The sequence below is a fragment of the Corvus moneduloides genome, chromosome 19 (genome assembly GCF_009650955.1).
Source record: "Corvus moneduloides isolate bCorMon1 chromosome 19, bCorMon1.pri, whole genome shotgun sequence".
NCBI lineage: Eukaryota > Metazoa > Chordata > Aves > Passeriformes > Corvidae > Corvus > Corvus moneduloides.
In genome coordinates this window covers 3,290,098-3,306,859 of record NC_045494.1, presented here as the reverse complement: position 1 = coordinate 3,306,859, position 16,762 = coordinate 3,290,098, and the positions used below count along the sequence as shown (strand labels likewise).

At 40.8% G+C, this 16,762-nt stretch overlaps 1 protein-coding gene across 3 annotated transcripts in view; it reads right to left on the bottom strand.

The window, feature by feature from the left end:
- PRKCA (protein kinase C alpha) overlaps positions 1-16,762 on the bottom strand; it is a 153,805-nt gene that overhangs the window by 16,323 nt on the left and 120,720 nt on the right. For all 3 annotated transcript variants that reach the window (XM_032128886.1, XM_032128884.1, XM_032128885.1), the window contains 5 exons: positions 8,824-8,967; positions 7,887-8,060; positions 6,756-6,847; positions 5,112-5,174; positions 4,330-4,468 (listed from right to left, as the gene is read on the bottom strand). In XM_032128886.1, coding sequence (XP_031984777.1) covers positions 4,330-4,468; positions 5,112-5,174; positions 6,756-6,847; positions 7,887-8,060; positions 8,824-8,967 — 612 coding nt within the window. The remainder of the gene's footprint in view (positions 1-4,329; positions 4,469-5,111; positions 5,175-6,755; positions 6,848-7,886; positions 8,061-8,823; positions 8,968-16,762) is intronic.

The following is a 16,762-nucleotide window of genomic DNA, read 5'->3' as shown; positions in this document are numbered from 1 at the left end:
TTGGGAGGATCAGTTTATTTCAATTAGCAAATGAGAAAAAGATGGATCCACAGCAGTGAGAAAGAAAACGCTGCCCCACTGCCAAGGTTCTGTACCTGGCAGCCAGGTCTGTCCAGGAGCCCACAGTCTACTTCTGTCCCTATTGTGAAGGAGTTTGATGGGATTACTGAGAGGAAGAAATCATTTAAATGCAGCAATGCAATGTCCTACAGTGAAAGTTGTACCAAAGCACAGACTTGATGCTGATTTTTATCCAGCAAGGGGTAAGTCAAGGCTGGACTCTTCTCTACAGCATTCCCATCAAGAAATGCAATCTCCCCTATGAAATCTGCCTTTGGGAGAGAATAGCAAACAGAATTATCAAGAGAGGCAGAATCAACATGGAAAACGCTCCAATGTATGGTCAGCATCACAACAATTTTTGTGCTGTTTGATGCCACATCTGATGAACAGAGAAGAGTCCCTCTGAGCTGGTGCGTACCTCCCTCATCTGAGCCAGTCTGTGACGGAAGAGTGGGAACTGAGACATAAATACAGCCATCAAGGCTGGACAGGTCCCACTGCAAATACAATGACAAACACCTTTTTCATGGACTTATCTCCATGTAGGAGATGGTGGTGCTGCCACTGTCTGCTGCTGTACATGGGGAGTTTCCTTCCTTTCATCCTATCTGAATACACCCAATTTGAATCACCAGCTTGATCCTGGTAAGGCTGTGGCCCAAGGGAAACCCAGACCAGTTGTTTGCCATGTTCATTCCCCAACGAGCGCGGCCAACGTGGAACCTGCGGATAAGCTCCTCGTCCTGGGAGCTGCTCACAGCACTAATTGGGAAGTGCAAAGGAGAGGGAAGAATGCTCCCTTCGAGGGAGGGATTACATGTGGGAGGAAGCACATGAAGTTTTCTATGTACAGTCAAACATCCATCGGTACAAAGTCAGCAAGTTCTAAACGTTGTATTTTCAGCAGTTCCCTCCTCATCACCCAGAATTCATCGTGTGTCACCTCCCAGCTGCTGCACTCAAAGCCATCCCTGCCTGCCTTGCAGCAGCTGCCAAAGTCATTCTATCTGCATGTACAATTTCTGGTATCTTTTAGAGCAAATGAGGGCAATATGAACATGACCTCCTCTCTCACCACAGTGTGCAGAGCAGACCCACAGAGCTGTGAGGGAGTTCCTGCCCCTAGAAATGAAGACCTGTACCCTCCTCCAGCTTTGATTCCTGATTTCCACTGGCCAGGAAGAAGTGGAAAGCTGATGGGATCCTTCTTTTCTCCTCCTTCTCCATCATTAATTCAAAAGATTTCCTTTTAAATGTCCTTTTGCATTTCAGATGTCTCATTTTACCCATCTGTTGCCATGTATTAAGAGCTCTGCCTTTCCAGGTTCTGTGGATTTCAGTGCTCAGAAAGAGCTCAGGAATTTCGCTCATCAAGCAAAATTGGCAGAAGTTTTTTTCTCTTTTTCTCTATTTTGCCTCCAAGGAATGCACAGTTAAGAGCAGGACACAGAGATTAATATCAGCAATTTGTAGGAATATTTAGATCATTGCAGTTAGTAGGCAGTTGGGATGAAAAGATTATATCCCAGAGGCAAGAGGAAATCTTTTGTGAGCATATATAGTGTCTGCTGGAAAAGTTAAAACTCAGTTATTAAAAGAAATAAATATTACTAGCACAAGAAACAGTCAAATGCACTTTCCAAACCTTTTAAATACCTATTTTCCTCCCACAATCCTGGCAAATTCAAGGTTGGAACTGAAGGTTTTGAGGCTGTGAGATGGAAGAGAAGGGAAATGGAATTTAAATTAGAAATTCCTCTGAAATTTGAAATCAGCACTCTGGCTGCTGCAGGGATGCTGATGCTGGGGTTCTGTGCTGGCAGAATCCCTTCCCCCTAATCCTCTTGACATCCATCTCCTCCTGTCTCTCTTGACTGGTCAAGGAAACACAAAGTACTAATTGATTTCACAGCTATTTTACCACTCTGACCATAAATATTTAAGTTCAGCACATCAGGAAATGCTCTGTACAAGATAACCACTTTCTGCCTGAGAGAAGCTGTCAGACCTGGGATCCCACCAGTTTAACCTCTGCACATTTCTCAAATTGCACAGCGTAAGAAAATTAACAATAATTCCAGCCCATTATACATCTAAGTAATAGCAAATGGCAGCTTTCCAACTCATAAATAAAGGAAAACATTATTTTGCAGCACACCAAATTGGGGGGTTCACTTTGCTGAAGGCAGCACTGTACTCCCCTGCTTTTCCACGCAGAGCTGGGACATGGGACACCAGCTGAGCTGTCCCTGCAGGGTCCTTGCAGCTGTGTGTTCTCTGATCTATCTGTGGGCAGGTCCTGCAGGGGCAGCGTGGGCTCCCTCAGGCCCCGTGAGAGTCACCACGTTATTCTCCAAATGCTGCTGAAAAGAGCTAAGTCTCTATGAGTGCAGCCCACCCACAAGGACTCTACTCCAGACACCTTCAACAGTTCATTTAGATTTAGCTCCGTTGTTGCCACCCAGCAGGGAATGGCACTGTGCAAATGAATTCTCATTAAAATCTATTATAAATTTATAAATTTCAGCCCGTGGAAACATGGGCCGAAACACCTCTGCAAGTGAAACAGGAACGTTCCTTTGAAGTTTACCACAGAACTAGTTAGCAATCTGTCAGTCACAATCATTTCTTCAGAAACAAAAGAAAATCAGCCAATTAAACAAAATAAAATCAAATCTGTTTGTAAGATAGTAGACTGATCTACTCTCACTTACTGGATGTTTTGGTGAAAGGATTATTTCTTTATATTAAATTCCCAAATAAAGTAAAATAATTCACTCCAGCATTGACCCACACTGAGCATTCTGGTATTGACAAAACGTTCTTTGGCATTAACTGGCACAAGACAATTGTCACAGAAAGGACACTTTAATTTGTAATATTGGCTTCATTCATGTTTTGACAGAAGAAAATGAAATACTACTCTGGTTGTTCTGATATCCTGCTGCAAGCAACAGCAAATGGTGAAAAAACAAGGGCCTATAATACACAATATTTCAATCTGAAAAGCATGAATTAGCAACTGGGAAAAAAACAAACTATTTTTCATTCCAGTTTCAGGGAGATGACAAAATTCACCTTAGACACTAATTTACTTGTCCGTGTATAAATCTTCCCCATTCCAACAAACATTCAATTACATCCAGGAATGCTTCAGCCAGAGCTGCCTCTTGCTCAGTACCCAGTGAATGACTGAGTCTCTTGGATCAGGATCCAGCCTCTTGCATCAAATTTGCTGCCAAACAAATCAAGGCTCTTGAAAGCTCAGTATGCACAAATACCAGATTTTAATATTCATATATTTGAATTACATCCAAATCAGCACATGTGCTTGTTTTCAATTCTTTAGACCTCAACTACTGAAATACAAATCATATCTAGACTCAAAATCTTAACTCTAAGCTCATGTTTATCCCAGTGCCTTAAAGCACAACTGTGCTTCTCGGGGACAAATTTTCATTTTAGACCCACTGCAGTTGGTTCAGGCTTCAATGTCACATTCAGTGGCTTGAAAGCTGCACAAGTATGGGCATGTCACGGAAAACTCAAGGCAAATTATGGATTTATTACAACAACTCCACTCAAGGCCTGATCTCACAGCTTTTGGAAAAGGCCTTCAGTGACAGGAGCTTTCCTGAGGTGAAGAGCAGCAGCTTGTGGCACCTGTGCAGCACTTGCAGGACATGGCTTGAAGAAGACCACAGAGAGGTCAGCAAAAAGCTTCAAGACCTCATGAGTCCCTTCCCAAAAACCAGTGAGTGGTTTGTGATTTCTTGAAAATGCCAAACAATCCTTTAAATAAATGTGTGCTGGCAGCTGTGTGAACCTGTGGAGTAGATTAAAGAAGCATTGTTTGCTCCCAGTGAAATATTTGCTGATCTCAGCAACAAGCTCAGCAGCACCCATGAAGTTTGTATAACTTCACAAAGTGCAAAGTTTAGTATAACAGTATGTCCAGGCTACAAAATTAAGATCACAAGTTGGTGAACCCAGGTTTTTTTGAGTCTTTTGCTAGAATGAACAAAATCTGAAGCACTTATCTCATAAAAAGTTAGTTTTTCAATCAACTAGGTATTTCTTAAAATAGTGAAGTCTTATTGATAACATTGCATTAATTCACAAATATATCCAGCATACCTGCAGAAGTTAAATGGTGCCATCCATGGAGAATCTGGAGAAACAGCCATCCAAACCCAGTGGTATAAAATGTGTAGGGACAATTCCCTTTCAAGAGACTAAAAGGTTCTTGAAAGGGTCAATATTTACCTCGGGTGCAATGTAGTCTGGAGTGCCACAGAAGGTCCTGGTTGTTACTCCATCTAACATGTGTTCTTTGCACATTCCAAAATCAGCAATTTTGATGTGACCTTCTGAATCCAGCATCACATTATCTAATTTCAGATCTCTGAGAAGAATCACAGTAATTAAAGGTTAATGCTAGGGATCAGCTAGGGCCAGCTTATTCTGAATAAGGAATATTTGTAGCTCTTTGGGGGTGGAGGTTCAGGGTTCACATGTGGGGCTGGCTCAGCCTGGAGGGAGGCGGGCAGACATCCAAGAATGATCTTAAGATAATGGAATGGGTTGAGTTGGAAGGGACTTTAGGGATCATCCAGTCCCACCCCCAGCCATGGGCAGGGACACCTTCCACTATCCCAGGGTGCTCCAAGCCCCATCCAATCTGGCCTTGGACACTTCCAGGGATCCAGGAGCAGCAAAAGCTTCTCTGGGTTGGACAATGAATGAAAGAGGTGGCTGTGTCTGACCCCTCACCTGAGACTTTTGTAATATTATTAAACATCACACAGAAATACAAAAGATAAAGTTTTTCATTTTCAAGAATTTTCATTTGAGCTGGGCAGAGCACAGGTGTCAGAAAGCTCAGGTAAAACAGACCTTCCACCTCACCAGCACCAACACAACAAAAAGAGCTCTACACTGATAGCTTTTTATAAACTGTCTTAAAAATACACTGAAACATTTAAGAAACTGATCCTTTTTGCATTTTAAAAATAGTTCAGAAATTAGTTATGTCAGATGATACTCACCTATAAATAATTCCTCTGTTATGGAGAAAGAATAACCCAATTGAGATCTCAGCTGCATAGAACCTGTGTGGGAAAAAAAATCAACAGATTTCTTACTGCCTCATGATTTTCTTCTGGCAAAATAAATTGGAAATGAATCATGGTAAAATATGATAATACAATAGCATATGAAATATGTAATTTATGGTCTATATATACAGGCGACATAAAAGACATTTCACTTAAACTGGACCTTAACAGATACATTTTGAGTATTTGATGATAAAATAATGCAGAATTTAAAAAAAAAAAAGGTGAAAGTGGCTCCCTGGGCCACAAAAAATGGTGCAGCTGGAGCACAGCTCTTTTTTGCACTGATCTAATCTAACTCTGCTGCAAAGGTCCTTATCTCTAATCACATATTGATGAATTCAGGAGGCAGCTCAATGTACATTGCAATTCATATGGCATGAAATAATTTGCAGAAATAGTATTTCTTTATACAGCCTGTTAATGGATTAATTACACCAAGCTAATTAAAATGATTACCATATAAACTATAATTGCTGAATGCAGTTAAGAGGTATAGAGTACTGGTGGCTGTTTGAAGCTGGTTGCTGTGGAACTGTGCAAATTATATGTGAGAGGATTATTTAAAGATGAGATTAATTTTTAGGCTCAGCACAAGGGAGAGGAAGCAACTGAGCTCTGCAACACTCACTCAGAGGTGTTTGTGAACACGTGTGATGAAGATGCAGCACAGGCAAAAGCTGTCATGAAGCACCACAGATTTTGTCAAGTGTTGGCAGGATGCATTAGCTTGGAGTCAAGGATGATCTGACACCATCTCGGTTTTATTCAGTGACTTGTTAAAATGTTTGTCTGCATCTGAAATACTCATATTTAGAAGGCCTCTCATTTCAACAAGCCCTGATGGCTTAAATCAAAATGAGAAATTATTTTAACTGAATGCTTAAAGGAGTTGGTCACCCTTGATTTTAAAGTTTCATTAGTAAATGATTTATGAAACACTAATAAGTGGCGATGAGGTATTATGAGGATGACTAAAATGGTACTGATGGAACTATTCACTCTCAAATATGCTACAGATAATTTTCAGTTGCTCACTGATGTGCCAGATGTACAATTACCTGAAAAGAACCATGGACATAAACAACTTCTAATCCCTTATTAACTCCTCACAAATACATCACAGAAATTCTTACAAGCTATACATTATCTTGTATAAACTGTAATTTATATTGCAATGCTGAGTCTATTTGTACTGCCTTTCTCTGTAGCACTAATTCTGACTGAAGTATTCTACTCACTGTTTTTTATTTCCTTTTAATATTTTTTTTAAAAACATCATCAGAATATGAAGTAACATCTTTAATTTCCTGCTGCCCTGCTTAAATTCTTGTCACTTTTCAAGTAGCCTCTCCTGCCTTTGTTTGTGCTGTATTTTTGAATAAAGGCACAGCTACCCTTGGTCTATGTGTGCAAACAACATTTTTACCACAAAGTTCAGATTTTGGGCCTTAAAAACAAACAAAGGCCAGCCTGGACTTCATCCTGAGCCTGGGAAGAAGAAGAAACCAAATCCTCTTACAGAGTAAAATCAAGATGATGACATGATTTAAATACATGAACATGAACACTCACACTGCTTGTGGCTCCTTAAATTTTCCTACTTGCTGGATGTGATACATGAGATCCCCACCATTCACATACTCCATCACAAAATAGAGCCGGTCCTAGGATCAAGTATTAAAGAGGCACATAAATACATTAGAGAGAATATTAGATATTCCTTGATCAGCCAAAAAAGAAAGTCACTAGCACGTTATTAAAAAGCTTTTAGGATTATTAGGACTGGGAAAAAATTATAGATCAGGAAATGCAAGTGGAATGTTTTGTATAACCTTCAAGAGTAAATGATTGATGAGGTCTGTCTACTTTTGCCAATTTTTGTGCCATGCTATTACAGATTATTTGTCTTCAATGGTTTCAAGAATTATACAAATATAGCTCAGTCTGAAAAATCTGTCTCTAAAAATAAATGAAAAAAAAAAATCAAAGGTGGTCAAAATTTCCTGCTTTGAGGCCATTTCTAATCCTTCCTAGTAAGTTTTCCTTTGGGAAATGGTGTGGATGTGGCACTTGAGGATATGGTTTTGTGGGGAATGTGGGCAGGTGGTTGGACTTGGTGATCTTAGAGGACTTTTCCAGCCTCAATGATTCCATGCCATCGAAGAGGCTGGCACAGTGACACTGGATCATCAGATCCATCCTGAAATCTGTCACTGGGAGATGTTTTGCAATGTGATGGGCAAATATCCACTTCACATATTTATAAGGAAAAAAAGAAAAAAACCCTCAGTGTCACCCAAAAGTGACAGAAAATTAAATCCACCAACACTGATTCATGACTAATAACCCCATGATATAATAACAGCCATTAAGACTTTTCAAGTACTATCCTCAGAGCTTTAAGAGTATTTAGGAGTTTGTGGGAATCTGGGCTTGAGGCTCTGACTTAGGAAAGCACATCTAATTACATTTAGGAATTGCCACGCTGGCCTGCTTGAATGACCGCATGAAGAAAACTCTTTAAAATGAGTTTTTGTATTTAAGATACAAGGGGTAATTACATGTGGGACTTCTTCGCCATTTTCTGTGTGCAGAGGCTACCATATATGGGTTGGATGATAATAAATGTTACTGAAGTGATAAAATCCATGAGCACACAGTCTGGGAAACATTAGGGTGGCAAGAAAGACAGAGCTCACGTACAACTGTCTGGAAACAAGAGTGGAGCTGTGTCAGGAATGGCGGCTTATCTTGCAGTGCCAGGACTCGTTTCTCAACCATGGTGCACTCCACATCATCATCCTGGATCACCACGTCTTTTTTCAGGATTTTGATTGCATAAAGCTCCTCTGTGCCCTTCCTGTCTGCCAGCATCACCTGCAGGAAAGAGAAACAGCGGCGTGAAAATCCCCCAGGCTGAGGAGGGAAGGTCACTCAGATGCCTGAAGATGTAGAGAGATGGCAAGCCAGCTTTTCCTTTAATTTGTATAGACAAATTTGATCAAACCCCCACAATTATGATCATTGTACAGCCATTTCAGACACAGCCTGCGCCCAAACCTGCTGCTTGATCGCGGGCTCCTTGCTGAAGGGCTGATAAAATGTTAAGTCCCAGGAGACTTCTTCAGTAAAGGGCACTTTATCACCTGAATTTTGTTCAAACAGACAGAAAAATAGCAGTCTGTTCTCTCAACTATTGGATTTCAAATATATATATATACACACACACTATTCCTGTTTTTTTCCCCAATATTCAGCCTTACCAATGTTGGTGACTTCCAGAATGGGCACAGTGACCTAGGTATTAAAGCCAGAAAAGTAGACTTAGTTTCCTTGAAACTGCCAAGAAGTGGGGATCTGAAAGTCAGCAACGAGTTCCCATCTTGCCCAACAGTCTGAGTTTTTATATTTATTTTTATTTTTTCCAAGAAAACTGCCAACCAGGACTGAAGCCTACTAGTCCTTAGGGGAATGACCTTACTGCCTGATTTCTTAACATTTTCCTCAAAAATGCACATCCTTTTGACTCTGGATTTTGCTTCTCAGAGAACTTTTTATTCATTCTTCTTCAAGAAAAAGAAAAAAGAAAAAAGGAAAAAGGAAAAGGAATGTGAGTGGATTAATTATGAAGAATTCCTACCTTCCCAAAGCTCCCCTTTCCAAGAACCATGAGAAAGTTAAAATCTGTCAGCTTCACCCTGTCCAGATTGTTGGATGGCACACTTGAGTTCTTGTCTTCTGTTGAAGTAATGACTTTGTTACCAGCTGGCCCCAGTTTGGCTTTCTGAAGAACACACACACACATACACACACAAAAACAGCAAAGTGAGAAGAACAGCACATTTTCGTGGCAGAAGGGATCACTGGGTGGAAGTTGGAACTGGAAATGGCCAGGTCTGAGGTGGCAAACCCAGGCAAAAATCTGCATAACAAAATATGCACAGACACACCTTCAAAGACTCATTCCAGATAAGATACGCTTATCTGGTTAAAAGAGCAAAACCAAAGCAAAGTCCAAAAACAAAATTAAAAAAAAAAAAAGATCATTGACTTTCATGCCAAAAGCAGCTTATATGGTGCTTTTTTTCTGAAACACAAAAAAAAAAAAGAGGCTCTCTGAAAATACCATGCTGCAAGGTACACTGGGTATTTTAGGATATAAACAACCTCTTCAAAATATTCTCTTTTAAAATGGAATTCTTCAAGTCATTGCATAGCAAGAGTTAAGAAAATTTTGACATGCACTAAGAAAAGTAACCTGCATTAAAAAACCCCACAACATGTGAGAGTTAATGCAGATGAACACGGCCACTTTCAAACCAGCAGTACAATCAACTTTGATTTTCAATCAAGGGTTGATCTGGAAAAGGGAGAAAGGGGAATATTACAGGTGAGGGCTCTGCCTTGGCCAGACACTCTGGTTTACAGGAGGTTGCAAGTCTCAGTATTTCACATGAGACACCATGTCACGGCTCAAGTAAGCTGCATTTCAAATCTCAGAGTTAACAGAAGAGAAAAAAGTAAGACTCACCAAAAGATAATGCAGGCTGCAAGATAATATCCCTTTTTTTTTTTTTTGTTTTCTCAAAATAATCCCCTATACCAGCAGAAGCAAAGCCAATAAGGTTTAATAATTCTTTGGGATATAAGTGCTTTCCCCATCCATCTGGTGTGTTGGTCTGGTTAATAACCTCTAATATGGTTAATTTACTTTGTGCCACTGACGTATGTTTGACAATTCAGGACAACTACTCTTCTGTCTGCTCCACAAAAGGACAGTATTTGTATATTATTGCTGTTTTATAGATAAAGAAAATTATAGAAGTGGAGGTTTATTCAAAGTCACACAATCTATCTCTTTAAAAGCCATGCCTGGCATACACCTTCGGCATACACCTTTGGCACTGGAAACTGGAAGTTACAAACTTTCCCCTCCCTGGAGGAGTTTCAAACCATAAAACTGAGAGGCACTCAATTCACAGACTCCATCTACTCTTGCAGGCAGTAATGTCAGATAATCATCTGACAAAATAACCACATGTCACTTGAAAACCATACTCAGCTTAGATGACTCTTCCTGCAATGCTGTAAGTGCAGAAAATCTTATGTCCTGCCCACAGGGATATGATTTTTGGAAATTTAGATCTCTTTATTAAAAAACTTGTAATACCGCTTAGAATGGGGCATTTCCTACACAGCAATGTTATTACTTGTTGGCATGAAAGCAGCACTTGGAGATGCTGATCTGGATCAGGTGCTGTGCAAACATTTAGGAAGAGGCAGTCCTGGATTTCAGCTTAAATCCCTGAGTCTGCAAGGGATGTTCCTGTGGTAGTTCTGGTTGCTGGGACAAATCTGTGCTGGAGCTCTTTGGCAGCATAAAACTCCTTTCGAGGCCACACAAGATTGAGCCATAAGCAAAACAAGTGAAAAAACCCAAAATCCCAATATCCATTATTTGTACAAGATAAAGATGTGGCCCAAGGGAGCAGCTTTGCTGGCCATGCCTTTGTGATGCTCCCACGTATGGGATCTCAGGTAAAGATCTTGCTTTTCTGATGCACAAAGCAATTTCAATATCCTCCTTTTCACTGAGTAATGGAGATCCAAATCAGGCCCTGAATGGAAAGCACCAGCTTTATCTCTTACACTTAAAACCCACTGGGCAGGTTGTTGGCAGCTTGTTCGAAAAATGCTTAATTTGAAACAAAAAATCAAATTTTGTTCAAGGTCATTTGTTTTTTTGGATACAAATCTGCCAACCAGGCGGGGAGGTCTCTTCACAGCATTGCAATCCCAGGCTCTGGGGTTTCCTGCACTTTTTCCATAAAAAACCATGGCAGGTTCACCAGCAGGCTCCTGTTCCTGCAGCTCGCTCCAGACCTGGAGGCACTGCACTCACTCAGAGTGAACATGGGCTGGAATTGCCAGAATCTGAAGGCAGGATCTTAAAATAATATTTGAGAACCCAACCAGGGCCTCTCTGCATCCTCTGAGCACTTAGATTCAATGAGCAACAGACACTCTCCTCTCATTTCCATTTTTCTTCTTTTTTTAAATTAGACATCACCATAACTCTCAGTTTGAGAATTTCTTTTTCCAGATGGCAGATTTTTGAGGAGAAGACAGGGTTCCTCTTGTGTGGTCAGGTGGGCTCTGTGCTGCCTGACCGAGGCAGGAGGTGAACAGGGCAGGAGTTTATTGGCTGTGCTGAGCTGGGAGTGACCTGTGCCTATGGGAAGGTGACAATCCCAGTTATCCCCTGGCTGAGCTGCCATGGGAGGAGTAGGGAGAACCCTGCTGCAAACCAGCTGGAAAAAACGGAGACAGGGCAGCCAGGGAATGCTGGGGAACAACCAGACTGACTCAAAGGAAGCACATAGCCCCAAAGTGGCTGGACTCCGTAAATTATCATAACCTTATCAAAAGCCCTTATTTCCCACCACCTTGGCCAGCCACCATCCTTTCAGAAGCATGCAAAAAAACCTTTTCCACATTTGACATGTGAATTCCTGTTACTGTGCTTTGGCTTAAGGTCCTAGTGGAAACAGAGAGGGAATTTCAAGACATTTCACTGAGCTCTATCATGAGTTTTGTATCTGAAACACCTGGGCTATAGCAGAGAGAAAATACCATGCAGCCAATATCCTCTTCTGGATTGCCAGAGCAAAACCAATTTTGCAGCTACAGAAGGGACATAAACTCAAATTATTCCTACAAGCTTATTGGAAAAGACTGATATTTTGCCTTTCCTACCACAACTAAAATAGAAAATTGCAGAATCCTGTTTGAATCCTCCTTTATTTTTTATGGATATTAAAACTTGCTGAAGTTGAAGATGGCATTCCAGGTCCTGGATTAATTTTCAATCTACATTCCAACTCCTTGGCTTATTATCTTGGATAAAAACAGGGTATTGTTACAAGGAAGCCAGCTTGCAGCAAACCAACCAGGAAAACAGAATGTTAAAGATAAATTAGTCTGCACTGGTAGCAGGAAAGTTAATCTAAAAAGAAAACAAGACATGCACATCATCTTACTTCCTCTGGTTTGGACGCACCTTATCTCGGCCAGTTCTTTTACCCTGAAACCACAGGTGAGACATATCTTATATATTTAGCCCAAACTCACTTCTCCATGGAGTGTTACAGAAATTACAGTGTGCTACACTGGAGAGACTCTTGGAATTTGGCAGGTGCTTTTCGGAAAAGATATCTCAAGTTTCACAGTAAAAATGCTTTCGATTTATTTTTAATCTAAGAGTAACAATTGTACTTTCAATTAAATATGAAAAAGGTTATCCAAAACCTAATGAGAAGTGTGATGCAAAGAAGAAACAGAAATGATTCAGGGAATAGTAATTCTTTATGGCAACTGCAGTAGTTCTCGTTGATTCTTTTCAAAACATTCTGATTTTTCCCTGAGAAGACAATTGAATAGGACAAAACAATAACTCTGAATGTTGGTTCTTCTGCCCTCTGTGTATATCTGTAGTAGAGAATCTTAGGAATTACAGAGCAAAGAGACTGAATTGGTCATTTTCCACATTAGCCAATAATAAACAAAATTTGTGAGGATTTAAAAAAAAGTATGCAAAATTCCCTTTCCTCCTTCCAATCTCTTCAGGGCAATGAGTCCCTTTACAAGATGTCAGTGCTTTAACACCTTGTACTGCTCTCCTCCACTGCTTCTTCTCTGCTGCTGTTTGCAATGCTCAGCTTGGTAAGACCGGCTTTGTTCCCATATGGGAACCAGGATCCAAGCCTGCCCAAACTTGCAGCCACCCCCTCCTACCCCCCAAGTACAGCTTCAGGAGCATCTTCTCCAATGGCAAAATATCCAAGCCAACTCAAAGCTTTGTGTGCAGCTCACTAGAGGATGTGTTCCTTGGTTGTCAGGGAAACTCACTCTCAGTGAGTTCCCAGATGCCAGCAGGATCATCCCTGGCATCACATTTTCAAGAAGAAAAAGTGATAAATGAAAAAATATTTAACAACAATGCTGAATTGCCACCACGTGAACAGAGTGCTGTGTGGAGAGCCACAGTCCATGCCTTATTGGCCCCACCAACACCTGACAGGGAGGTAAATCCAGAGCTCGGCTCCTGGCAGCTGTCTCTTCTGGATTCTCACAGCTCTGCTTCCCATGGATACCAGCATTCCCTCCTCATCTTTACAGCAGTTCCACCCACCACCCCCTGCTCTGCCCGTGCAGTCGCTGAAAGCAGTGAATGAGTGATGGAACAAGAGCGTGGCACTGTCCAGTCTCTGTTCCAAACCCCACAGCTCTGACTGCATGAGCCTCAGCAGTTCAAGGAGTGACTGCACAGGGCTTATCTCAGAGTAACAGAGTCACAGAACAGTTTCGGAAGGGACCTAAAAGATCATCTTATTCCACCCCCTGCCATGGGCAGGGACACCTTCCACCAGACCAGGTTGTGTCCAACCTGGCCTTGGACACTTACAGGGATGGACAGCTTCTCTGGACAACCCATCTCAGGTCCCAAGAATTGAGATTTGTGGAGCAGGAATGTCTCCTTGCCATGACTTAATCCCTCTAAAAATGATAACAAAGTCCCTGCTTCACACATTGCAACCAGCAGTTCTTTGCTCTTCAGATGTCCCTGTGTGATGGAATCAGCCATCTCACACTGCCACACCTTGAGCCAAGGTTTCTGCTCCTAATTCTTAAATTAACCCAAAGCCAGGGCAGGTAATACTCTGCATATCACTTACAAAAACGGCAAAATGGATGGTGAGAAGTGAGGAAGGAAGAGCCTGAACAGTAAAATTCCAGCTTCACTGCTTCGGCCCAGGGGGCTGCGGTTTGAAATTAATGCTCAGTTCTGCCTGCGCTACCTGGACCCTGCACAAGAAGAATCAGAGTAGCTCAGATCTCAGACAAACCATAGAAGATGTCACTGACAGAAACAGCAAAGCTGATACTAAGGATGGAAAGACTGAAATAATAATGGTTTATCCAAGTCTCAAGGAAGGACCCATTCAGGTTTCCAGTCATGTACACAAAAAGTGGAGACTTTGATCAGTGTGTTGAGCCATTAGCAAGCCTTTAATAAAGCAAATAAATCCAATAAATTTCAAGTCAAAATCTGGACAAAAAGCCCTCCCATTCAGTGAAATGTTCTCTGTCATTGTGGCAGCTTGTTTGTTCCATTATTGCATTTCCATTTCCATGTAATTATAGATGCTACGATAGACTATCAATTTCCTAGTTTCTACAACTTAGTTACCAGGATGTTGAGAATTTGAAACGAGGAGAGTCCATTTCTAAGCCCCAGCAAGACCTAATGCTTCACTAGACAGAGGTCCAATCTTAATGCCATAACCTAGGGCCAGCTTACAATTCATCAGCAGAGTTTTGTTGGAAACCAGGGAGGTGCCCTGTACCAGGGACACCATCAAGGATTCATGAGGTTCACACATGGATTTCAGTCATTCCTTGGTGACTTTACACTGCAGCAACACTTCCCTGCAGCAAGGGGAACAGTGAAGAGATGTAAATAAGCAAAAACTGATCATCAGCACTCTCAGATTCATTTTCGTGACGGAAATGTCACAATGGCAAACTATGATGTAATTAGTAAAAAATGTAATATATAAAAAAGAAAATGCATTTTTCTTTCAATGGCTAAAATAGTTATTGAGAAAAGAGCTGGGAAAAAATTCATATCATTCCCATTGCTAGCAAAAAGGCATCAAGGCAAATGGGATGTTTCATAAAGATGTAAATGAGGTGGGTGATAAAACTCTTCCTGGGAGTAAAATACCAACTACTTTATGTCTTTAGTTTGCTTTTCCCTTCATTTCCTCTCCTCCTCCTCTTAAAATTATTTAATATTTACCCTGTTAATGACTAACAGTAAATTTATTTGGAAGATTTTCCTGAAACAAATATTTGTGCTGTATATGGAAAGGATTAAAAATGCCTTTTGCAGAAAGCTTGTCCAAGGACACGGGAACCCCACTCCTGAAGCCACCAAAGTGTTGGGCCAAGCAATCCCAAGGTGAGCAGAGCAGTACTTGTTTTTACACCTGAAATTATAAAATATTTTGATTAGAGGAAAAATTATCATCAGTACCAATTATAAAACTTGAATAAAGGGCTGTGTGCAAAATGTTATACTGAATTTTACTGAAAAAATGGTTTAATTTAACGGGTTTGTATCTTTCTAAATATATATACACACAAACAATGTGGATGATTTCCTTCTTTTCAGGCCTTTTGCTGGAGCCAGTTCAGCTCTGGGAGCTTTTCCCTGTTCTTTGGTGACCTCTTGTGGTTTCTCACTCTGAGGAGGAATTATTTTCTCAAGCACAACTTTATTTAGGATAAAGGGAAAAAAGGGAATCTGAAAGGACAAGACAACAGTTTAATATATTCTGGAGCATCTCAACAGACCTTTTGTGGGGTTTATAATAACATTCCCTATTCAATTATTTTTCTTTTTTTTGTTTTGCTGCATAGACGTTAGAACTGTATGAAGAACCTGAACACATGATTTCTACAATATTCCCAAATGTGCCAAGCACAGGGTGAAGGTAAACTATACTCCCTAGAAAATGGAGACAGCAAAGTCAAATGACTATGAAAGACACTAGAAAAGGGATGTATCTGTCCTCAGGAGTTTCAGGGGATATTGCCCTGGACAATGATGTCTGTCTGTGAGCTGTGAAATCCAGAGAGGGAAGAGTTTCCAGTTCCCCATTTGGCACTGTCAACATGTTTAATCTGTTTAATAATCCTGCGGCCACCTGAGTCCACTTTGTTTTCTGCCTTTATTGCCAAACACTCCCTCCCCTGCAACAGAGCAGTGCCTAACGAGATGAAATGTAATTAAAGAGGCTGCCTAGGAATAATATTCAAGAATTCTTGCAGAAGAATTTATTACCACTACCCACTCCCGTGGGTAGTGGTAATAAAAATCCCCAAAAGCAAATAGGATGCTACAACAGCGAATCCCTAAGTGCCAAAAGAAGAATTGCTTTTCTATATGCTCCTTCATTCTTTAATTATGCAAATTACTGCTAGTTTTCAATAATAAAAAAATCTAGAGTGTGGAATTTGCTTTCAAGCCTAAAACTCATTTCGATAAAGGAAAAAAAAATTCTGTTCTAAAAGAATTTTTAAGGACTTCAGTTCTCCCTGATCTTAGAGCAAATCCCTGCAATCAAACCCCGCCAGCCACGCAAAGCTGCAGACCATGACTGATTTTAAAACCTTGGGATTCTGTATCCAATTCTTAATGCGCTCTGAATGATTTCTCTCTCTCTCTCTCTCTCTCTCACACACACATATACATAGATGAAGGTGTTTTCTGCATGACGCTGAGAAATAATCTATTTAAATACACACTTTGCAGTGGGAAAAAAGCAGGATAGGTGTGTGACCTATCCCGGTGTCTGATTATTCCATAAGCAAGTATTCACAACACCTCCCAACTGCTATGATAAATTAATTTTTGTACATTTACTGGTTTCTAGCTCAGAATTGTTGGGTTATCCTCAGGAATGCAGCCCTTCCTCCTTCACTTTCTCCTGCTGCTTCCTTTCAGTTCCAAT